The 26,569-nt window shown below is 37.4% G+C and overlaps 1 protein-coding gene across 2 annotated transcripts in view; it reads right to left on the reverse strand.

The window, feature by feature from the left end:
- The window catches only part of LOC150084574 (RNA-binding protein Pasilla-like), a 328,124-nt gene extending 303,235 nt beyond the window's left edge, over nt 1-24,889 (reverse strand). For both annotated transcript variants that reach the window (XM_090375335.1, XM_090375334.1), the window contains exon 1: nt 24,769-24,889. In XM_090375335.1, the coding sequence (XP_090231461.1) occupies nt 24,769-24,889 (121 nt within the window). The remainder of the gene's footprint in view (nt 1-24,768) is intronic.
- Between the last annotated feature and the right edge of the window lie 1,680 nt (nt 24,890-26,569).

Genomic DNA, 26,569 nt, shown 5'->3' on the forward strand with positions numbered 1-26,569 from the left:
TTGTACAAAACAAGTTATCACAAGTTACATAACCAGTAACTAAAGGCACACCTCTCAAAAGATTCGATTTAGGAAGGGCCTACAAAACAATACATGGGCTATGTTCAGGTAGGCCCTTCCTAAACCAAATCTTTTGAGAGGTGTGCCTTTAGTTACTGGTTATGTAACTTGTGATAACTCGTTTTGAACAACTCATCCATTTCTACTTGTGACATGCTCTGGGATTACTTGGTTTGCTATGTTCTTTGTCATTGTTCATGTACCCAGAGGTACATGAACTATGACCAGAAAAGGACAGAATTAATGGGATAACTAGTTACTGGGTAACATGACACTGTCACTCCTGTCGCTAGTGGACGAACCCACCACTTGGCAGAACTATATAGGTACTCTCTGATATTGCAATAATATCTGCCCCATGATGTCACACGGATATACTTTAGTTAGTTAGTTATTTGGTTTTTAGGAGCATTAGCAACTAAGGCCATACTGCTCCGGGATATGCGGTGGTCATTCCTTGACCTTTCCGCATCCTCCGTATTTGGTGACAGGCTCGAACCCCGGTCTAATCAAGAAGCGTGTGCTACGCACTGCTGCTCCTTCCCACCTGGCTACGGAGGCGCCACACGGATATACGGAATGTGTAATTTGAATTTGAGAAGTACAATGCATACATAAAGGACAGACAGGATAGGAAGCAAGGAGCAATTACGCAGTTAGTTAGGAACAACAAAATCTAAGGTAGCGCATCCAGTTGCATGGGTGGCCAGTACATGTTGTCAGTTTCGTTTGACATAAGCACTGGTAAAGAAAAAATGAGAGTAGGAGTGTGTTACAGGCCTAATGACTCTGATGAGTACAGTGAACAACTGTACAGAGAAATAGAGTGGACCAATAAATCAGAATATCTTATAATGGGGAATTGTAACATTCCAGATATTGACTGGAACTTCTGGATAAAGATGCAACTAGTTTCAGAGGTAGAGAAAAGTTTTTGCTTTTGTATGTGACACACAAACCTATGATATATATAAGCTAGTAATCAAGTCACAAAGGAGGTCAGGCAAGCGAAGGCAGATTACAAGGAATATTTGGCAAAGGATGCAAAGAAAAACAATTGATGGTTTAATTGTTGATGATCTTGCTCAGGTAGCTGAAAAACTGAATGAGTATTTTGCATCTACATTCACACAAGAAGAATTCTGTAGGCAAGTGGAGGTCAGAAGTCTATCAAACTCTAACAGGGAGCTAAATGATTTTGTAATAACTGAGAGTAAAGTGGAGGAGAAATTGTTCAAGTTAAACATAAGGAAGGCACCTAGAGTGGATGGGATTGATCCAGTTATATTAAAGGAGGCAGAAAAGGAAGTAAGCAAACCATTAGCCATAATTATGAGAGCATCCTTGGATTCAGGGAAAGTCCCCATGGACTGAAGATGTGCAAATGTATCCCCAATTCACAAAGGGAGGGGGGGGTATTAGTATTAGTAATGGCTGCATGGTGCAAGAAAGCCTATGGATTATGCTGCTCCAGCCAAAAAAAATAGAGTATCAAATGGTAACACAAGTAATTATAGACCTGTTAGTTTAACTTCTGTTATGGGGAAAGTAATGGAGTTAACTGGTTAAAGAAGCAATGCAGGATCATATAAACCAGTCTGCAGTTATAATTTAGACATAACATGGGTTTGTTAAGGGAAAATCTTTCCTGACCAATTTGATTGGATACTACAATGGGATCACAAAGGAACTGGATGCAAAAAATAATTCTGATATCATATACAGTAAAACCTGAATAAGAAATTCCTGCATAAGAAGTTTCCAGTATATATGTCTGGTTTCTTAATTCCCGATTTCAACTCTATATATTGTAACGTATTATTTTCCTGCATAAGAAGTTTCCTGAGAAAAAATTTTCCCACATAAAGTATTGTGATGAAGAATACCACAGTGTATTATTAAAATGCCGTTTTTTCACTTAATACATTTTTTAAATATAGAAATTCTTTATTTTTATATTAAAAAAATATAAAAAAATACCAACATTTTGATATAATGGAAGTGACATATTGCAATTGTTTTCATCAATATCCATAACTGGATAGCATCGACCAAGTGAAGCACAGCAAAGCACTTGCCATTAAGTTCTAATGGTTCTGAATAGTTCTGAATTACTTAGTGGATTGGTCAGGATAAGACATGGCACCATGTCTTATTGTAATTGTGACCTTTTAAGGTATGTTGAAAGCTGAATTTATAATACTTTATTTCTGTAGAGATCACCATTAGTATTTTTGTAATTCTTTAAAGAATAATATTTTTGTCTATCTACCGTATTTTCCCTAATTAGTCATCCCTCCTAGTTTCATAAGTTTGAAATGAAAATTCTTTCCATAATTCTTTCCACATGTTTATGCTTATCTGAAGTATTCCGTAATGAGTTTAATGATCAGAATGTTAAGCAATTAGAAAGCCTCAGTTTAAAAATGTTTCCCATAGGCGGAGTAAAATATTTATAAATTCAGAAATAGTACTTAAAAATTATCTTCAACTTATGTATGTGTATCTTTTCATTTTAATTTGTGTAGTTAATATTTCATACCCTTAGTTCATTTTCCCTTCTAAGAAGTTTTCCCTCGTAAGAAGTTCCAAACCTCCACTCTCTTAGAAAACTTCTCAATACGGTTCTACTCTACTCTACTTTGGATTTCAAGAATCCTTTCTGATATTGTTTCACATAAAAGACTGCTTTACAAATTGAAGCAGTGTGGCATTAATGGCAAGGTTGCTGCTTTGGATAAAAGGATAGTTGAGTAGGAGAGACAGGGTGTTAATCAATGGATACTGCTCAACATGGAATAATGTTATTAGTGGAGTGCCACAGGGTTCGGTTTTGGGACCACTGTTGTTTTCTATATATATATATTAATGATACTGATGAAGTTATAACGGGCTTAATGTCCAAGTTTACTGATGATACAAAGGTTGGTATGGTTGTTAATGACAGTAACGACAGTATGCTGTAGCAACAGGATCTAGAAAAGGTGGACAGATGGATTAAGAGGTGACAAATGAAGTTTAGCATTGACAAATGCTAAACTTCATTATAATTATGGGGCATTACACTTTTTTTTTTTTTTTAATGAAAACCCCAAACACGAGAGGTATTATAACCTATAGTACTTAGTACCGTGCTTGAATTGGAGGTTGGGAAGACAAAAGAAGATATTTGTTGAAATTAGTCTTGAACTTCTGTAGACTAATTTTCAGGAAATACGTGTGAAGGACAGTTGTTCCAGAAAACAGCAGTTGAATGAATAAGTGAGAAAGATGAAAAGTTGGTTCTGTGAGTTTGAAGTTGGACAGTAAATGGATGTTGGCAGCACGTGATCGGACTGTTTTGAAAGAGAGAGCGGGAATTATAGAAGCCAATTCAAAGTACAGTGCCCATGGAAGTATCTGTAGAAAAGGCATGCAACAGAAACAGTACTTTTTGAGACAGTTTGTTTGTTTGTTTGTTATTTGGTTTTTAGGAGCATCAGCTACTAAGGTGGTCATTCCTTGACCTTTCCGCATCCTCCGTATTTGGTGGTCACCGGCTCGAACCCTGGTCTAATCAAGAAGTGTGTGCCACGCACTGCTGCTCCTGCCCACCTGGCTATGGATGTGCCAAGACAGATTGGAGAGACTCTGTTAGAGAGGAGTCATTAATTAACTTAAGTGCCTCTTCTGAATGGAATCTAGAAGCCTGAGAGAGATTTTGGGGGCACCACCCCAGATGTGGGAACAATATTCCGAGGTAGGGTGGATTTGCTATTTGTACAAAGTGAACAGCTGTTTGGAAGGAAAGTAACGCCAACAGCGAAAGAGAAAACCAAGTTTTTTAGATGCAGAGGAAGCAATATTTGTAAAGTGGTTGTGCCAAGAAAGATTAGAAATCAGGGTAATCTCCAAAAGAGATATATCAACTTGCCTAGAAATCTGAGTGTCGTCAAGAGGTAAGCATAGGGGCAGAAGAATCCTTTTTGCAAGATTGAGTGACAAGACAAGACTGAGTTTTAGAAGAATTGAAATAAACTAATTTTTGTCTTTGCCCCATTGGAGAATTACCTGAAGATCAGCATTTAAAGAATTGGTAGCAGAAATTCTAGAAGCTGAAGCTGATTGAGCAGGGCAAGGTTTCTCAAAATGGAAAGTGGAATGCAATGTGCTATCATTGGCAAAATTATGGATAGGATTTCCAGTCAATGGAAGGTCATTAATATACAAGAGGTAAATAGTGGGGGAAAGAACTGGACCTTAGGGGACACCAGCATTAGTGGAGAAGGCAGAAGACAGAAAGCCATCTACCATCAGCCTCAGTGAGCAATCAGAGAGAAAACTGGATAACAAATTACAAAAAAACAGTTGGCAAACCATAAGATGCAAGCTTGTTTAGAAGACCTGGTCTTCTAAATTTGTTTCGATCGTGTTTATGCCAAACACAATCAAAAGCATTTGAGATGTCAAGGGCAACTGCTTGTGTTTCACCAAGCTTTTCCATTGAATTTGTCCATATGTGGGTAACATAAGGCAAAATATCACCAGTGGATCGACACTGATGGAATCCATACTGGCGATCGATGATCACCCGTGTGTGCATATGGGTATCAGTAAACCCAGAGTAACATATGCGGTCCTACTCTCAGGGTAGTGGAGAATGAAAAAGATCTACGGTAATTGTGCAGTCAGATATGAAGCTTTCTGAGCAGAGCAGCCCTGGGCTCTTGTCAATGATATACAGGAACTTTGCTAGCTGGGATAATGTGATTATCCCTTTGTATAAGGCAATGGTGAGACCACATCTTGAGTACAACATACAGGCCTCATTTTAGGAAAGATGTAGAGCTTCTGGAACAAGTGCAGAGAAGGGCAACGAAACTGGTAAGGGGAACAAAGGGTTGCTCATACCACGAATAGCTTAAGTTCTGCAAACTGCAGCATCTAGAGACTAGACATGTGCAAGGTGATCTGAGTGAGGTGTATGAGACTTCGAATGGTTTGACCAAGCTCAATGTTGACGAGATTCTTCCTGTGGCTCAGATTATGCACTTGAAAGGGCATAAATTCAAATTGAGGAAAGACAGTTGCAGAACAGATGTGCAAAATTTTCCTTTAGCCAGCAAGTGGTTGATTGCTGTTGTGGAAGTTGGCAGCTTAAATAAATTCAAGAAAGAACTGAACAAAGTTTTGGAGCAAATGGGAAGTTTTTTTTTTTTTTTTTGGCTGATGCTATATAAACTTGTTTTCTTGCATCATATGGCACTACTAATGCTAAAATAGAAGCAAATAACAAAAATAAATAAATAATAATGGCACAATTAGCCCAGGGGTTACAACACTAGACTACCAAATGTAATGGCCCCAAGTTTAAATCTGGCTATGAAAAAAAAAAAAAAAAAAGTTGCTTCATCAGACCTATCTCCCCAATGGTCAAAGTGACTGCTAAGGTAGAGTGGTGCCATCTGGTATCACTCCTATTAATTACCACCCATTGCTGGATACAAAAGCCAAAGCTAAACAGTCCACCTGCATAGATGGATGAAGATGACAAGTAGAAATATTGAACAAACAGAGTGTGGTGCAGGAATAAAGTCAGTTGTATTCAGGCTTTAGGCAGAGAGATTGTTTCGAAAACCAGAGACAGTCTCCCAAAGAAGGCAATGGAGCAAGTGCCGCTGTTGCCCATATGACTACTACATGGCAATACCATCAAGCACAACCAGTTGGAAGCACTTGTTGCACTAGCGGCTACCAGGAAGGTAGAAAAAACCAACACAGGAAGCAGAGCATCAAAACAAATATATTTTTCATACAAGCATACTACAAAGTAACCAACCTAGAGACTGACACGACAATGCACAGGATAAAAACTACACACCAAGTTGATGTTACAGCTCCCTGCTATTCAGGTCACCAAACAGCAACAGCAGATTAGAGATGGACCATCATCGTGAAGAACTTGATAACTCTCCTACAATCTTGGAAAAAAATCAAGCAGAATGTGAGCAATCAACCACAAAGAACCTCAACAGAGACAACCGAAATAGAGGAAAAACAGCAAATACAAAAAAGTACAACGCAGAGTAGCCGAAGTGAAAAGAGGATGAGATCATGATATCCAGAATAGAAGAGTGGAAGAATCTGTGGAAATGGACTCCACAAAGACCCACATCATACCAAACAGAAACCCAACAGAATTCTGTGGCAAGTCACAGACCATGTCTATTGACAAATAATACCAGACTACCCCAAATTCCTAGATAATGCACTTTCTTTGAACACCAATGTATATACACTGTGCTGCCACTTTATTAGGTACAGCTACCTAGTAGCATGTTGAGCCTCCTTTAGCCTTCAAAACAGCCTGAATTTGTCTAGGCATAGATTGAACAAGATGCTGAAAACGTTGTGCAGGAAAGGAGTACCATGTAGACATGAGTCTCCATGGTACTCCGCAGTTCCTTCATAACCGAGTGGTTGCGCAGTTCCTCTGTAGCTGAGTGGTCAGGAGCAGGAGTGCAGTAGCACACGCTCTTTGAGTAGATAGGGGTTCAAGCCCCTGACTGCTAAATACAGTAAACCCTCGCTATTCGCGGGGGTTACGTTCCTGAGAAATGTCGCGAATACCGAAAACGCGAATACTGAGTAATGGCTCCCATAGTAATAAAGGGGTTCCGTTCCAAAGTATGAAATATATAAGAAAAACTAGTCTAAAATTTTGTCTATGTATGTATTATATGTACCTTCATAATATGACTGTACATAGACAGTACATAGTGAAATGCAAGCATATGGCATCGATATGAAAATAAGAAACAATTTAATATTAAATGTAATATTTATTAGAAATTTCAAACAAATCTTTCAAATCAGCGCCTTTGCTAGCAAAAAAAAAAAAAAAAAACATCCCGCCAGTGCTATCACCAGTTTCGCTAGTGTTGATAAAGAAGTTTTGCCTTTTCACGAATGATGAGTGAACTTAACGGAATTTTATTTTGAATTCGGTCTTCTATCCACAGATTTAAAGCTTTTCCATTTTTTTTAATTTAACATCACGAGTTACAGAGCAAATTTTTGAAGCAATTAGTGCGGTTTCACGGACACTACGGCAGGTTTTTTCTTCCGATTCCTTGATTGATCGTACTGTTGACTCATTGATTTTATAATGTTTTGCCACTGAGGAGACACTTTCATCATTAGAAATTTCGTCTAATAACTCAATTTTATTCGCTAATGTCATCACCTTCTTTGATCTTTTCACATTTCTCTTTTTATTCGTAGCCATATTTTTGTAGGGGTTAGAAAGAACTTGACCACAATAAAGTCACTTTCTTCCATTAACGCACTCGAAAAAGTCTGTTTTACACTGCAAAACGGTAAAGTTATCATTTTTGTAAGCATATCAATTTATAAATTGATAAATTTATTCAATTTATAAACATATAAATTAAAATCAAACGACGAAACCTTCCATGACTAACACATACTGAACAAGGATTAGCGAGAAACATCCACGCTCGCGATTTTTTCACCCCTCTCCCCACACCCACTGAGCGCTGTTTTGAACGGGAAAGATAATTTTAGCCACACCCATGTTTTTTATGGCGGAAAATATTCACGGCGTTTTAAAATTCACATTTTTTTAGGTTTCATTTTATATTAAATCGGCGATCGCGAATACGCGAAACCGCGAATACAGATACCGCGAATAGCGGGGGTTTACTGTACAGTCGATCTGCCAACCCGCACTGGACCAGCGTGGCAGATTATGGTCCATTTCCCTCAGCATGAATTGTTGAGGAGGCTTCTATCCTGCAGTGGGTTGATAATGGCTCGTTTTTTTTTCCCCCCAACAAAAATTAAGTAACACTACCAGAATGAATGAAAGGAAGAGAAACCAGACCACTTGGAGAGTCAGAACATTATGGCTATGCAGCAGAAGGGATGTAAGCAGATGCACAAAGGATGCAAGGACAGTTGACCATTGATGCTGCAGTTATGGTGAAAGCTGACAAGAACATGTACATGGCCAACACTGACTACTGCAAGGCCTTTCACTCCATGTCCCATAGCTGGCTGAGAGATACTGAAGATCTACAAAGTCAGCTTGACACTGACACACATCCTAAAAGCAACCATGCCGAAATGGAGGACCACTATCACAGCTGAGAACATCACAACCAAGGCAATTCCCATTAGAAGAGGAATCTTCCAGGGAAATGTCACAAGCCTACTATAGTTCTGTCTAGCACTCAATCCACTGTACTCAATAACAGCAAGTACAGATATACCCTAAAAGAAGGGAGGAAGAACCTGTACACCCGCTCTTTCACTTGATATACATGGATGATATCAAACTATGCAGCAACCAAGAATCTACTCCAATGGTTACTGTGGATGATCGAGGAGTTCAGCACTGACATCAGGATACAATTTGGCCTATACAAATGCAAGACCCATGGACTACATCAGGGAAATCTAGTCAGCTGAAGGCCAATGAAGAGATTAAAGCCAATGACAGAAGGAGAGATGTACAAATATATAGGGATGATGAAGGCTCAACAGTTAGAACACAAGATCAAGTCCAGCCTGACTGAAAAATACTACCTGAGACTACGGAGCCTACTAAAAACAAAAGTTTAATGGTGAGAACATGGTCAAAGCCATAAATATCTATGTAGTCCCAGTACTAACATACTGGGATCCTCAGGATCAAAGATTGTTCCTGATCTTCCCAACTTGGTATTAGTTCAATCTTTGATCCTTCAGGATCAAAGATTGAACTAATACCAAGTTGGGAAGATCATGAGAAGGGCCAGGACAACAATTATGAAGCGCCACCAATGCCATCTGGAGACAGCTGTTGAGAGACTTACCAAAGGAAGAGGACGGCATTTGAACAACAGAATAAAGTGTTTAAAAACCCAAGGGATCATTTACAGGAAAACACAGCGTCAATTTACCAAGCCATAAAGGAAACAGACAAACAGCATACACTGCTCAACTTCAACAAGGAGACTGCACTCACAGAGACAGAAGAAACAAAAACAGAAAGATGGGCAAAGAAGGCTTTCCACCAAACACTATAATGACTTCCAACAAGACTACATCATATAAAACTGCTTCCAATGCATAGCTCAAAAGTGGGAGGTTCTTCCCCAAGACCAAAGCATTTATCTTTGCCATCTAATACCAGGTAAACAACAACAATTACAGCATCTGAATACATTACCCAGGACCACAGATCACCAGGTCACCAGGATAATACATCTGAAGCTAGGGCAAAATAGCAGTTAATAAAGAAAATGTACCATATTACACATACAAATCTCAGGCCGTACTGGTGACTCACAAACTATACTAGAACCACAACATAACAATGGACAAGATGATCCTACACAACAGACAAGACATAATCCTCATCAACAAGAAGAAAATGGTGATCGGCACAACAGTGCCAAAACAGCAACTTCCAAACCTATGAGAAAAAGGTCAGGAAGTAGACCTAAAGCAGGAAGTCAAAGAAATGTGGCATATGGAAGAAGTAATGACTATTCTGATCAATCATTGTGTCAACAACTGGCATGGTGCCAAAGAGCCTCCACATGAACCTAATAGAAAATGGCATCGCTCAGAGAACACTTACATGGAACTCCAGAAAGCCACGACTTGTAGGATGGTTAGAAAGTTCCTCGCCCAACAACAATAATAATAACTGGACACAATCTACCACCCCATGCACTTGGTATGAGTACCCATCACTGGATGAAAAAAATGCCATAAGGAGATGGGGGGGAGAGGAAGTCATAATAATAATAATAACTAGGGAGTTTCGCTTGCCAACCCCATGCTCGCTGCACTTGCTTCTTTTGCTTGGCCTTCTGAAGAGCCGCACAAATGTGAAATCTTCCCAGTTCATCACGAAAAGATAATCTGCCAGAATGTTGAGATTCATATACCATATCACCTGAATCGCCAACCCCACCACGTATCATTCTCAAGGTCGAATAAATATCACCAGGGGAAAAACTTAATTTACAAATTAAAATAATTGTTTATTTTAATTGAATAGAGCGTAACAGCAAATCAAATTCTCATTCTTCAATTAAGATTACAAAACAAAAAAAATGAACAATTACAAAAAAAAAAAAAAAACACAATGAGAAGGATGAGCCTGGATAACCAATAATATTTGGTCCATATTTGTAATTTCTAGGCTCATGTCATCTTCTGGTTCAAGTCTGGAATGCTATTTTGTTTTTATAGCTGTTAATTTTGAGAAACCACCCTCACATAAATACGTAGACCCAAAAGGTACCAATGTTTGTATCACCATTTCGATAATTCTGGATACTCATCTCGAAGAGAAAGCCAAAATTTTTCACAGGTTGTAGCGTTGAAACAAGCACATAATGCTTCTTCAGATGACAGGTCGATGAGATCTTCCTTTTGCTGAATGGTAATTTCGGAGTACGAAGAAATTTTAAAAGCAAAGGGATCACGTATCCAATACAACTTTTTTTCTGGAGATACATTAAATTGTTTGGAAAATTTTTTAATTAACATTGTTAGGTAGGTGGCAATGACATCTTTAAATTGTAAAATGTCAATATTATTGCTATTAACAAAATCAGAAAAATATGGGAACATTTCACTATTATTACACTCAAATTCAGTTTTCCAAAGATTAAGCTTTTTTTTGAAAGCTTCTAACTTATCACTGAGTATTAATATACGCCGGGGTGATCATTTAATTCACAGACTGGTGCAAGATCTTATCTTAATTATCATCATCTGAATCTTCTGTGGATTTCTCCTTGAAATACTCTCCCTTGAACTTTACACACTTCGCCACCATCGTACCCACATATTCAATGCTTCTTGCAAGCCATTTTTCGAAAGACTATTAAGTGCTTCTGTTGCAGCTCTGCGAGTATCACTGTGTCAGACACAAAACGCTTACCTTTCAGAGCTTCCTTCAAAGGTGGAAACAGGAAGAAATAACATGAGGCTAAGTTCGGTGAATAAGGAGGATGTGGCAGAACCTCAGCACTTATGGCACTGCATGAACATGCACAGTAACAGCTGTACGGGGCATGGCACTGTCTTGAGGGAGAAATCGCTTCACACCGGAAAGTTCGGTCACACCGGAATATGTCCATCCTACCAAGACACTCATTACCATATGCTTCATTCATCTCTAACTCTTTCCAATGCATTTAAGCCATGTCTGACAGAATAAAGAATCGTATATTGCTGTTCAATCTATATGTCCGACATGATACTTGCTTCAAAATAATCAGTGACATGGCTAAAAAACTCTTCATGCAACAGTAGCTTGCCAAGTATGCATGCACAGTCTGCTCAGCAGTGATCAGGGAGAGCACCTCTACTGGAAGTTATGACAAGTTCGTGTGGTAAACATAAAATATTGCACCACTCAGTGAATTAAATGGCTACATCCCATCCACCCCAGGTGCCTTTCTTATGTTTAAGTTCAACAATTTCTCTTTCCCCTCAGTTGTTGCAAAAATATTTAGCTCCCGTCAGAGTTTGATAAACTTCTGGCCTCCGCTTTGCTACAGAATTCCTCATGTGCGAATGTAGATGCCAAATACTCATTCAGTTTGTCAGCTACCTGATCAGGCTCATCAACAGTATAACCATCAATATCAAGTGGCCCAATCTGATTCATCCCCTTCCTTCTAGAGTTTACATAAGTAAAGAAGTCTTGGTTGTTTTTTTTTTTTTTTTTTTTTTTGCATCCTTTGCCAAAGGATCCTCGTAATCTGCCTTCGTTTGTCTAACCTTCTTTGTGATTTGATTATAGACTAGCTTATATCTACCATAGGCTTCTGTTTCGCCTGATAATTTATATGCATTTTTCTTCTCTGCCACAAGTCTCATTAGTTCAAGTCTCATTAGTGACATGTGGCTAAAAAAACTCTTCGTGCACTAGCTTGACAAGTACTGGCACGCACACGCAGTCTGCTCAGGAGCGATTTGGGGAGAGCACCTCTAACAGCAGTTTTACAAAGTTTGTGTGGTAAACAAAATATTGCACCGTCTGCAAATTAAATGATCACCCTTTGTACAATAAGTAGCTAGGTTTGAAATATCTATGGATTCATCTAACCGGATAGAAAAAATTGGACTTTCTCTCAATCGATTTAACAAATTGAATTTTATGTTGTCCGCAATAACTGTAATGCTGAGACTATCTCTGGATTGAGGAATAGTTTTTAAATCTTTGCTCTACTTTTCTCCATGCATAATTGAAATCATTTTTATTGCAGCAGGGAGAACAAGAGATTTGGCAATAGCATGTGATTTAAAATTTTTTTCCTATTAAATATGAAACTCCAATGATGCTCTTAAAGCTTTACAAGGAACTGCTGTATGTTTCTTCATGAAATATTTCAGACCTTGTATGGCGTCGGCATGTCTTTTGAAAAAAAATTCAGTTTTTTTAATTAGCTCTGGATCTTTCATATGTCTAATTTAATTGCTTTCGTCAGCCAGTTTTACATAACATGTTACGCACACGGGACATTGCTTATCACCAACAACAACATAAGTAAAGCCATAGTTCATAAATTCCTCTTGATATTTTCTATTCTTTTTCATTCCTTTTGATTTGGAACGTGATGGCTCTCTACCAGAAATTGGTGGTTGCACTGCACTTGAAATAACATTAGTGTTCAAATTTTCACATAATATATTTCTTACCCCTTTAGCTTCTGAAGTATCTGCAACATTACTGTCATCACTCCTGGGCTGTTTTTTTCTGATTACTCAATTCTCCATGGTAAAACATCTTTTTTTCCTTCTTAAAAACAACGATAATATATCAAGTAGCAGAAGAATGAAAACACATCCAAGCTGACTTGAAAGCACTGAATTATAAAGCTGAATAAAGCGTGCATGCAACGACTTGCTATATAACATATTTACTGTCACCGCATATCCACACCTCTGGCCCTTAGCCAATATAGGTAATTTGAGAATTTGTGCTGTAGGAAGCACAAATTAAGAGCTAAAGGGATTGCCATTCAGCAATTGAGTAGTACTGGGAAGTATTAATACATACTGAGAAGTTGCACTAGTCGGCTGCTTTCTGTGTCCATAGCCAGTGAGCAAATTAAGCCGCCCAAAGCAGACAAGTAAGAACATTACCTGCGTTACACGTGTAACTGCCCACAAAAATAAAGAGTGGAAGTAGGATTCATTCATATCACAGACTTCGTTTGAATAGGGTCTCTACACCTACAGTACTCAAAAAGTAATTTTATAAACAGATTTTTAGACTTTATGTATACAAAAAATAATTGTTTGAAAATTGCTCTGACCCCTTTAATTTATCCCACGACCCCCAGAGTTTGCACTGGGGTCATGGGATAAATTAAAGACTAATAATTACCAATTTTAATTATTAGTTAAAATGGAACATGTATCCAAATGGGGATGATTTAAAGAAAATTTTTTTATATTTATTGAATTTCTTATTATACTTTATATTTAGAGTATGTATGATGTACTAATGAGCGAGTCATTAACGAATATTCACGCTACCCACTGTTATAAATCGCTAAAGGTTGAAGTGTGAAAATTGGCCTATGTAATGTATTTAATTGCAAAAAAAAAAAAAACTGCTGACTGAAGATATTTCACTGCATCCTGTATTATTAACCAGATATTAGAAGATGAAATGCACAAAGCATAATTTGTTATGGGTTTAGGTAATTAGCTATATAATATCGGTGTAGATACACCATAATTTACCCATAAATTTGAGCTAGCGTAAAAGGCATCGTTTTAATTGTATCTCATATTGCGGTTGCCTTCACGAGATAGCTGGCATTGCACTACTTCAAATAAATAATGCTTCTCTAGTAGAGAAGACTGCTATAATTTATTTTCAGAGGATACCACCACCCAGACGATCTGAGACAATTAAAACGATGCCTTTTACACTACATACGTAGTTCAAATTTATGGGTAAACTATGGTGTATCTACACCGATATTATATAGTTAATTACCTAAACCCATAAGAAACTATGCCTTGTGCATTTCATCTTCTAATACATTACTATTCATACACCATTTGGCATATATCATATTGTGGAAATAACTTCGCAACTGTGATGGCATGATGCATTTCCAGGGTACCTGCCCACTCACTGATGATGAATCCAAATATCTTCGAAACAATCATATGGGTGGTGTTATCCTCTGAAAATAAATAACAGCAGTCTTGTCTACTAGAGTAGCGTTATTTATTTAAAGTAGTGCAATACCAGCTATCACATTGTGCAGGCAACCACAATATGAGATACAATTAAAATGATGCCTTTTACACACATACGTAGTTCAGATTTATGGGTAAACTATGGTGTTTATACACCAATATTATATAGTTAATTATTAACCAGGATAAAATTAATGAAAAATATTCATAGACTGCTATGTTATAATCTTTCATAAAATGAGAAAGCACAGAAAGAGCAAAATAAGAAAGCAACCTTATCAATAGTTGCTACAATGGATAAAGGGACAGTTGAGTGGGAGAAAACAGAGTGGTAATCAATGGACACTGCTCTTTGTGGACCATTATTAGTGGAGTCCCCCAGGGATCCTTGCTGGACCCATTGTTTTCTGTATTTATCAATGATATTGATGAAGGTATATCAGGCTTAATGTCCAAGTTTGCAGATGATACGAAAGTTGGTAGGGTTGTTAATGAAAGTAAGAACAGAATGCTACTACAGCAGGATCTATAAAAGTTGAGCAGATGGAGGTGGCAACTGAAGTTTAACATTGACAAATGCAAAGTACTGAATATGGGTAGCATGAACCCCAGAGTAACGTACAACTGTGCAGTACTATACTCAGAGTAGTGGAGAATGAAAAAGACCTGGGGCTAATTGTGTAGTCAGATAAGAAGTTTTCAGAGCAGTGCAGACAGGCTGCAAGAGTAGTTCTGGGGTCTTGTCAATGATAAATAGGAATTTTACTAGCAGGGATAAGGAGGTGATTATCCCCCTGTATAAGGCAATGGTCATGCCACACCTTGAGTACTGCATACAGGTCTGGAGGCCTCATTTTAGAAAAGAGGTAGAGCTGCTAGAACACGAACAGACGGAGAACGAGATTAGTAAGTGGAATAATGGGTTGCTGTTACGTTAGCAAGAAAGGCTTAAGTTCTGCTAATTGAAGGGTCTGGAGACTAGGTAGCTGCAATGTGATCTAAATGAGGTGCATAAGGTCTTGAATGGTTTGAGCATGCTCAAGGCTGTGGGATTCTTCCCCCTGCTCAGATTCCACACCTAAGGGGACATAAATTCAAATTGAGGAAAGATAGTTGTAGAATAGATGTGCAGAAATTTGACTTTAGCCAGCTGGTGGTTGATTGCTGGAATAAAACTTACATCTGGTGTTGGAAGTTGACAGCTTAAATAAATTCAAGGCTGAACCAGACAAACTTTTGGAGTGAATGAATGGGTGAAACGGGAATGTTTTTTTTTTTTTTGAATGAGGAAGAATTTGGGAGGTTTGGATCTTTTTGCAGATAAGTTTTTCCTCTTACTTACTATTCGGGATGCATTCAATAGATTCAGAAGTAGAGGGGTGAACATGTTTTTTTAATTTAATGAACTTTTTTGATGTGGCATACACCCAGCTGCTTGACATAATGTCGCTTTAGCAATGCATGCCACAAATTCTATTTGGAATCCCTCAAGTTATTAGCTGGCAGAGTACACGCAGCAAGATTAGTTGCCTGTATGCTACCTATACTGATACAGATGCCACCCAGACAGAGTTACTAATAAGTTCATTTCAGTGGACTACATGGCAGTTCGCCAGTGAAAGCCATTTTAAAGCTATCCCCTTGAAATAGAAGAAATACTGAATCTCATATAGTGCACATCATAACCTGAAGAGACATGATCCTTACTGCATAACAGAGATACAAGAGCTTTGCTCTGGAAACTAAACATGGCTTTCACCATTTCAAACCCCCAATAAACAAGGTGATATTGCACAAGATGATAAATCATTTATCACCAAGTACTGCCACACCAAAAAGATCATCCACCATTCCTGTGTGTGTGTGTGTGTGTGTGTGTGTGTGTGTGTGTGTGTGTGTGTGTGTGTGTAAACTTGGTTCTTGCATACAATGGCTCATAGATGTTGGGTGTTTGCCTCCCATATATCAGATGCAATGTTGTTTACCTTTCATATGGGACTATTTCCAGGGTTAATAACAATCCCACCTATATGAAGGTGCAAACAGTGGATTTAATTTTTGAAGAACGACCAGACTTCAAAGAAATTCAGCCAATTTATTTACAAATGGGACCTGAATATCAATTCCAACAGCATTTAGAATCCCAGGCAGCAGGCCCTTGTTGTTATACCCAGAAGAATGCCTATGGTGAGTTTCAGGGATCTTGTGCTACAATGAATTTTAATTAACCCTAGAATACTACCAATAAATGAACAGGAATTAACACTACCACTAGTAAAATTTACAACTGTCAAAAAAATAAAATAAAGACACTATTTTGGGGAATAAATGATTTTATTTACAAAGAATATTAAAGATGGCAAATGTGTATGATCTGAAGCTATTCTACACTGTTTATTGCACTAGACTGTAACATTTTGCTTGATGTTGTCGACATATTAGCTCCTTACAAATGTTCAAAATAAGTAGTGGTCATCTTCTGCAAGTGTGATGGGCAGAAGGTGCACGTTGTGTTGGGGGGGGGGGGGATCTATAGCTTTGTAAATATTGTCAGAAAGAAATTACTCTACTTGGATTTTTTTCTGAGACATTACTGAAAAAAAATATATATATTTTTTTATGCAAAAATAAGTTACAAAATTTAAATATAATACATTAAAATTCACAACATATGATGATACTACCAAAATGTAAAATTGATGATGCACCAGTAACTGGAAGAAAAGAACAGCTACTAACAAAATATAATTATTCCATTCCATGAGACAACGGTATACATGATTACATGCATGCTTAGTTTTATGGTTTGATAATGTTTGTTTATTTTGATGGAGACCTTTGCTGCTTCATAAATTTTACAAGGCATAGTCTACTAGGATTAAAATAACCTTGAAAGTATGATGTATATATCCATGAAAACTGTTATATTTAGAATTAATATTACTATTCTCCCACACCCTGAGATCAAGTAAAAGTAATTTTATCTGTTTATTTCATAATTATATGTAATGTAATGCACATAGAAAGAAATGTGCATTTCTAAGTAAAATTTAGTCACAATTACTAAATTTGGAAAAAAGAATGGAATGTAAAATGGAATGGAAAAAAGAAAGAATGGTATCTTAGGGTAACATAATAAACACATTGGTTATAATTAGCTACACAACTTTAGGCCTGTAGACAGAAAATGGAAAATCACACAAGGCAAAAATTTTAACGTGCCTAGTGGCACTTTGTGGAATTATTTATTGCTATGAGTATTAAGAAACAAGGCAACTTGAGTATCAGTCATCAGTTGGTGTGCTATTTGGTGGATGGAAAGCCCGCACTTCTGAAAGATAAAATCATGCAACCTTTGCTAAGCCCACCAGTTAACCACATTATGAAAAAGCCAATAAAATTTCCATGATATGGGATTCAAAGCCAGGCCTTTTCTACATGATTCATGGCAATCATAATACTTGCCAGCTGTGAGAATGCCACAAGGAGGTAATGGCACTGTACTTTGTGAAGAAGCAACAAACTATACAACAGGTTTATTCAGAGTTCGTCTATATTAGATTAATTAGAGTTTATGTCCATATCACCAAAATTAAGCTACACTCTCCTAATACGGTCAAAATACCAGAATTAATGAACCAACAGTATCAATTGGCACTTAACATTTCTTTCAGAATTAGTACTGCATATACGGTGAAACTTCCCTTTAACGGACAGCCATGGGGAACGAAAATTTGTCCGTTAGAGAGAAGTGTCTGCTAACAAGAAGTCTGAGGGGAAAAAAAAAAAGAAAGAAAAATCGTTAAACGTTTAATGTAAAATTAAATTAAATTAAATTATATACAGATTTTGCATAATATTTTTGTAAATAATATACATACAATTGTGCTATGCATATTATGACTTTATCTTAAGAAAAATACATACAGTAATCACTTATTTTCTTCTGCACCTTCTTCCGGCTGATAATTTTGTTTTCAACATTTGTTTGGAGTGAAGAAACCATCGAAAGTCCTTCAGTATCTTCTTCAGCGGCGAAAAACATTTTTAAACGATTGATTTGTATGAGCGCTTCTGCTATTTTCATCGGTGGTTCGTCGTTAATATGTTCTTCGACAGAATGACCTCCTTCCATTTCTTCATCCACATGAGGAACTTCTTGAAAAATATCGATAATAATGTCGTTGATATCTAGAGCACCATCTTCTGTAGTGAGGTTCGAGTCTATATCTTTGTAGCCAGGGTCACTTGTAGCGGAAGTATCGTACATTATGAATAGATGTTGAAGTTCTTGTTCTTCTTGTTGCTCCACATTGCTGTTCACAACTTCAATTTTTGCGTTTGAGAAGCCAGACTTTATAAAACAGTTTGTTTTCTAATTGCGTTTACTGAAGAGGAAATCCATTGAATCGCATCTAGGATGCTGATTTTCTTTGCAATGTCACTCGTTACATGTTACATCGTTCATGTTTGCAGTGAGATATCTTAAAACACGTTTTCTGTAGTGAAGTTTAAAATTTTTTATTATCCCTTGATCCAAGGGCTGACACTCTACAGATGTGTTTGGTGGCAGAAAAACGATTTGAATGTTGGACAATTCAATGTGCAGGTGAGATGCAGCATTATCCATGAAAAGAATAATTTTTCTGTTTTGACGAATCATGTTTTGGTTAAAGTGACTTATCCATTCGCTCATGATATCTCGTGTCATCCATGCTTTTTTATTAGACTTCCAGTCAACATTCAAAAGATTCAACTTTATGCCCTTGAAACAACGAGGATTTTGTGGTTTTCCTATAACAAGAGGTTGTTCAAAGTCTCCCAGCATATTTGTACACAATAGTACAGTCAAGCGTTCCTTAGAAATTTTTCCGCCCTGACACTTTTCATTTTTTAGACTCATTGTTTTTTCAGGAAGAGCTTTAAAAAACAACCCTGTTTCGTTTTTCACGACATAAATCTTCCAATTTAACGGTCCACTCTGTTACAACCCCAGTACCAACAGATCCACCTTCACCACTTACAGTTTTTCAAGAAATTTTATGCCGAGTTTTGAACTTGTCTAGCCATCGCACAGAAGCTTTGAACTCATTTACCCCCATACATTTCGCAACCTCCAAAGCCTTTTCCCTAATAATAGGCCCATTAACGAGAATTTTTTTAACACTTTCGCGACAAAACCACTCATACGTAACATTGTCAATTTGAAGTCCAACAGTTTTCGGGAATGATTTTTGAACCTGATCATTTCCGTGTTGCCAAAATTGTTTGAGCAGTTAATTTTTTTCTTTAGGATGTCGCTTATCTGCGTCTTCGAGATTTTGAATTTTGCAGCGAGATTGTGAACACTTTTTTTGCCGATCATACACATTAATGAGTTCGACTTTATCTTTTAAAGTTAAATGCTTACAAGAAGACATTGTGCACTTCACACGACATTGAACAAAACTGAAACTGAAAAGGCGAAAGGCCGACCAAATCTCCCCCCCCCCCCTGCACACACCGAATTCATCAGAAGTTTTACACGTGCCTTAAAATTCTTGAAAAAGGGTTTAGAACCGCGACGTAAACCTTGATAAAATTCAGAGAATTTGAAATAGAAAATAAACACACGATTGAGGAAGAAAAGTGGAGGAAGGATACAGGGAAGAAAAGTTCATAGAAAAAGAGCCTGAGCTCGCCCGCTGTCCGTTATGGGGAGATCAAATTAAGTGCTAATCTAAACGAAACAGTGCAGATTGCCTGTCCGCGTCCGTTACAGAGAATGTCCGCTAGACAGAAGCTGCAAACACGTTAAAACCAATGGAGGTGAGTTGGGGAATTTGAAAATGTCCGTTGTAGAGAGATGTCCGTTAACGAGAGGTGTCCGTTAGGAGAAGTTTCACTGTAATATGGCAATTTTTCACATTTGGAATAATTAGGATTATTCCAAATATGTCTTATGAATTGAACCTCCCACATATGGCACTTCAGGACCTGATCCTTGCCAGATCATGGAATTTTTCAGATTTTTGGTGGTCAGATTATAGTAACGAAAAAGCTAAAATAACTACTGCATTGCTATTCTGTAACTTACTGTTCATTAGCATTAGCAGAGACGTATGATACAAGAAAAGTAAGCTTATACAGAATCAGCCAAAAAAAAAAAAAAATTCTATTTCACCTATCCATTCCCTCCAAAATTTGGCTACTTCTGCCTTGAATTTATTTAAGCTGCCAACTTCCACAACAGATGTAAGTTTGTTCCAGCAAACAACCACCTACTGGCTAATGGCAAATTTCTGCACATCTATTCTACAAATCTTTCCTCAAAAGACAGTTTTTCTTGGGGAGAAAAGGCTCTGTTTGCACAGTACTGTGCAGAGCTTTTTTTTTCCCAAGAGCAATATAACAAGCAATAAATATAATTTTTGCTGTATTGTGCAATAAATATTGCACAATATAGCAAAATACTTATCTTTCGGATAAATATCTATGGTGAATAAATATTCATCTCTCAGACACTCAGGCTTTCTATCCATCAAACACCAAGAGTTAATTAAAATAAAGTTATTTCCCTTTCCAAAATATATTGGAGGAATAAAAATTATTTTTTTTATTTATATATTTTACTAAAAAATTATTTCAATTGGCCCTTGCTGTTTAATGGATAAAAAGCCTAAGCTTCTGAGAGAGAAAATCATGCATATGATGTGGGATTCAAAGCCATGCATTTTCTGAATGGTGCAGAAAGATAGCAATCGTAACACATCCCAGTTGATAGAGCTTATTATAGAATGTGTATATTTTGGTTATAGCATATTTTGAAAAGGAAAAGTTCCACACAGTCAATTCACCAAGATCCATTATTCAGTATCTGGCAATGCACCCTTTTCCTTTGACAGTACAATAGATAAGGCCTAGTATGCAATTTGAAAAGCACAAATTCCATAGGCTACTTAATTTGCCTTTAGGCTGTATCTATGGGCAAATGGATGAAAGTTTTTGCTTCAATGTTGTTTATTTACAAACATTCTTAGTTTTAAAAGCATTCACTAAACAGTTAACATGATTGATTTAACAGCATTCACTAAACAGTTAACATGATTGATTTAACAGTATTCACTAAACATTTAACATGATTGATTGTCTAATGCTCCATGTACAAATCATGAAACTTTGAACTATTATCAACAATTCGCTAATCTAGTTTTCACTAACTGAAATTTGACAATTACATACACTAACAAACTTCTGGATGTTGTGGATTACAGTAAAAAATTTTAAACATTTCTCTGAGGTGAAATCTCCAGCCTGCAATATCAGCTCTGACATACTGTTTTCATAAATAGTTAATTTGGGACCTAGCTGATTCTCAAGTAGCTTGTTAGATTCTTCCATTTTCCTAAATGTAGGCAGAAAAAAAATGGGGGATATTGGACTGCAGATTTGGAAAGGTTCCACTGCATTGTTTTCGATATATTTGACAGAATTCTCAGAGTTTGGAATTATCCTTCAAATAATCCAAACCCAAAATCATATAGACTGAGGTCCGGTGAGTGAGGAGGCCAAGCAGTTGGTAAAATCACAATCTCTGGAAAGCATGTTATGAAACAGCTGTACCTGTGTATGTAAAATATGCAGTGATGCATCCTACGTGTAAACCACTATGTCCCTGTAGCCTTTAGCCTGAAGGGCAAGAATAATATCAAAATGAGGAATCTTCAAAGTAATTAACTCCTCCTCAAAGGAAGAGTTAATTACAAAGCCCACTAGCGTAGCTATCCTTTTTTTGGGCCCGGAGGCAAAGAACATGTTTGGGCCTCTACTTAATTAATGAAAATTGCAAAAACAGGAGACAGCCAAAGACACCGGGCCACTAAAGGGTCCGGGGCCAGTAGGCAATTGCCTTGCTTGCCTACATGGTAGCTATGCCACTGACAAAGCCTATAGTGAATGTCCAACAAAACAGCACCACAGTTGTTTGTTTGTTTGTTTGTTATTTGGTTTTTAGGAGCATTAGCAACTAAGGCACCACACAGTAAAATGTAGGGTAAGGTAGTGAAATTTTAATGGATACAGTATGACATCTTCCCACATCCAACAGTTGTGAGCATTGATATAGCCATTCAGATGGAAATGTGACATTGGTCCAAGATTTTTTATTATTAATGGATTTTAGGAGCATCAGCTACTTAAGCCATGTTGCTACATGTATATTGTCTGTGAACTGAGTATGTGTTCTGGGATCGATTTTGTTCTGCTGGATGAAAAACCAGAGTTTCCAGGAGAAAAGCCATGCTACTCGCCTGAGACTGACTTAACTCAGCCATGTTGTGAAAAAGGTCCATAATTTCTCCCATCATCGAAGGGATTTGAACTAAGATCTTTTCCATCTAGTGTAGGGAGGATGGCATTCCTACCTATTGTGCTACGCATGAGGGTCATTAGTCCAAGATCAATTACCTAAACTGTTAGTGGCAAAACTACCATACCAACAACCAGGAAGTGGACAGTTGGTTTTGCACAGTTGTTACACAGCAGGGGACCCATTCATGAATCTTGCAGAAAGGGGGAACAGAATATGTATTTTGCTACAGCATACTTTGAATGCCGTATTTATGATTTATCCATGTATGTATGTATAATGGCTCATAGTGAAATGAGTGCTTTGTCTTTCAATATAAAATAAGCAGAAGAGGAATTATTGAAAATACTCAGTTCATTTAGTAACATTTCTAATGCTAAAGAAAAACAACTTGTTGTTTTGTAACAAGTTTGTTCTTTTAATTACAGAAAGCAAGTCATCTTTAGGAATGTATAGTAAATAATGACATCTGTAATAAAAACACAATGGAATGTTATACAGAACAGTTGTATTAAACTTGCTTCTGAAGGCTTTAGATGAAAAATGGCTAACGAGAACAGAGGATAAACTTAGAATGGGCAACAAAAAAAAAAAATCTGTAAATGACTGTCAAGAGAAAAATGGTACTATCTAGAAGAATATATTAATAATTACAATAATAATTATAATCTGATGACATATCCCTTGAAAAGCTATAATAAAAGAAAGGACAGAAATTCACGAAGGAAGCTGGTGATTTTCTATGTACTGGATGACTGTTCTTTGTCAGCTCCTTTTCATCAGTAATTACCAACATAATATCAATTTCCTAGCCGATCTTTATGAATACTGCTGAAGGAAATTGTGAATAGTTTATACAATATGATAAAGAAGTTTAAAAAGAGCAGTTGTTTGTCTGTGTGTTATGGCAGAGGATGGCAACCAGCTGGAGAGCATCGTTAATGAGATTGCTATTACGATGGCCAAGTGCACAACATATAATGTTCTATGTTCTTGGCCATCATTAAATGTAAATTAACATAGTGCACATAACTTACATTAACCTTAATGTAAATTATTTACTTTAGTCTATTAGTGGCAAGTGGATGCTAACAGACTATCTTGCAGACAGCTGACCATGAAAGGCTTAACAGCCTTTCGTGGTCAGCTGTCTGCAAGATACTATGACAGATGCCATTCTAGTACCTATAAAGTGCATATGGTACAGCTTCTAACTTCAGTTAACATAGAGAAACATTTGCATTCTGCAATATTAATTTAAATTCAGTATTACACGACCTATCATCTTTACTTTATAAGAGATGTATACATTGAATGGACTAGTTTACTGCACTGTTTCCCACATCTACCCATTACATATAGCTTAAGGTCAGTTCTGCAAAAAGTAGAAGGGAAAAAAAAAAAAAAAAACAGGTTCCTAGAAAGCAAACCAATATCTTGCCCAACCATCTTTGTATTGAATGCAATAGGGGAGGGGTAAAAAACAATCACATGCAGGAAACTGAACTCCTCTATCTTTCAAAAAAATCAGCAGGATAATTAGGATCCACCCTTTTGGATCCTAATTATCCTGGTGCATTATCTGCACTGGCCAACATGTAAATGAACTGAACAACACGAAACCGAGCACACTTCTAAGAAAGGGAGGGAGAGAGACGATACCCATATCAGGTATAAATAACAAAATTTCAGCAGTCATCTAAATCATCTTTCAACTACAAATTCCTGCATTCTATGGTTAATATGTAAAAGGCTTTAAACACGTTGGATACAGAAATCCGAATAACTCATATACAATATTCACCCATTCATCTTACACACACACAAACACACATTATCAATTATTTAAGCTTTCTACGTGCACTATAAATCTTTCAGCAAATGACACTGAGCACTTGCAAATACTGTATGCGGCTGAAATTCTGCTTACTGCCGATTTGGGGCCAGGAAAATAAGGACCATGGCCGGTACCCCGTACCGACACGTACGTACGAAGAGCTGCAAGCACCCCACACGGCACACATTTGCTCACAGGCAGCAGTAAGTCATATGGAGACCCACGTCACCCCAATTCAAGAACACATTTCTCTGGAAAGAAATGTCAGAGAGTCACCAAACTCATACAGTACCTCCACTATGATGAGATCTCTTCGTCGCTCCAATATCTAATTCTGATTCCAATGGCCTCTTCCGTGAGTCCACGATATCTGGCTCAGCACAACCATTTACTCCTCCCAGTCCTGTCGCCATCTTTAGTGAAGAAACGTAGCGAATGACGTCACAGAATGACGTCCAATTTAACCACCTGACTGAATAAAGCCAGTCCCTCGTAGTGAGATACACTGTGCTGCCACTTTATTAGGTACACCTACCTAGTAGCGTTTGAGCCTCCTTTAGCCTTCAAAACAGCCTGAATTCGTCTAGGCATGGATTGAACAAGTTTCTGAAAACGTTGTGTAGGTATGGAGTACCATGCAGACATAGGGTGTCCCGCAGTTTCTTGAGATTCGACGGAGGTGTAGGCCTGCAGCGAACAGCCCTTTCCAGCTCATCCCAAAGATGTTCAATTGGATTGAGATCCGCGGACAGAGCGGCCCACTGCAGCAAAGAAAAGTCATTGTCATGTTCCTAGAGCCATTCCGTAGTGATTCGGGCTTTGTGCACCGGCGCATTATCCTGCTGAAAGTAACCATCTCACTGAGGATAAACTGTCAACATAAACGGATGCACTTGGTCAGCAACGATGTTTAGGTACGATGTGGTATTCAGATGTAAATCTATGGGTATCAATGGACTCAACGTGTGCCAAGAAAACATTCCCCACACCATAACACTGCCCCACCACCTTGCACAGTAGTCTTCAGACATGACGTCCAACATGGATTCATGTTATTTTCGCCAAATTCTGAGCCTTACATCAACATGATCACCAGGAACTTCGACTCGTCAGACCAAGCAACTGTTTTCCAATCCTCGATAGTCCACTGCTGATGTTGCTGTGCCCACAGGAGGCGAGACGTGCTCTCTTGTTCTTCATTGATAACAAAGGTACGCGATGTGGCCGTCGGCTGTTGTAGCCCATTCGCGACAAAGTGCCATTGTGGTCCGTTGCGATATTTTGTTCTGCACACCAAGATTGTATTCTGACGTGTGTGTGCGATATTGTGGCCCGTCTGTTTGCTTGTACAATTCTAGCCATCCTCCTATTTTTTCTTACTTTTATGTATATATATATTTTTTATTTTTTTTTTTATTTTACTTCACCTTCATTTTAGTTATTTATTTTTTATTATTTTATTTTATTTTACTTTTTTTTATACTGTTGTATTTATTTATTTTTATTTTTTTCTACTCTTATCTATAAATTTTTATCTTAGTTTATTTTATTTTACTTTTTTTTATACTGTTGTATTTATTTATTTTTATTTTTTTCTACTCTTATCTATCAATTTTTATCTTAGTTTATTTTATTTTACTTTTTTTAAACTAACTTATTTATTTTATTATTTTTTTAATTAAATTATTAATTTTGTTTTTAAATTATGATTTTATTTATTTGATTCTTCTCTATGCTGGTACCCTAAGTTTGGGTAGCTGTGGGTACGGGATCTGCTGGCAGTGGGTGCAGGATTTCACCCTCTTCAAGGCAGACAAAGATTGTAATGGTCTATCTCCACTTGGCTAAGGACATATCTAGTTGTGGCCCACCTCCTCGTAGTGTAAAGGGGCACCGGGCACGCTTTCCAGGAGATCGCCTGCCCGGTGGCAAAGAGGCCAGAAATAACTAAACACCACAACAACACACAATATACACAAACATAACATTACGCGTTTCTGGCCGCTCTACAAAGTTTTGTATCATCACAGAGTAACATGGCGGAGATGAACTTATGTTCCTGGAGATGCTGTACAGAAGATACTATACATATC

This window comes from Mastigoproctus giganteus, chromosome 6 (assembly GCF_048544385.1).
Source record: "Mastigoproctus giganteus isolate SK-2022 chromosome 6, ASM4854438v1, whole genome shotgun sequence".
NCBI lineage: Eukaryota > Metazoa > Arthropoda > Arachnida > Uropygi > Thelyphonidae > Mastigoproctus > Mastigoproctus giganteus.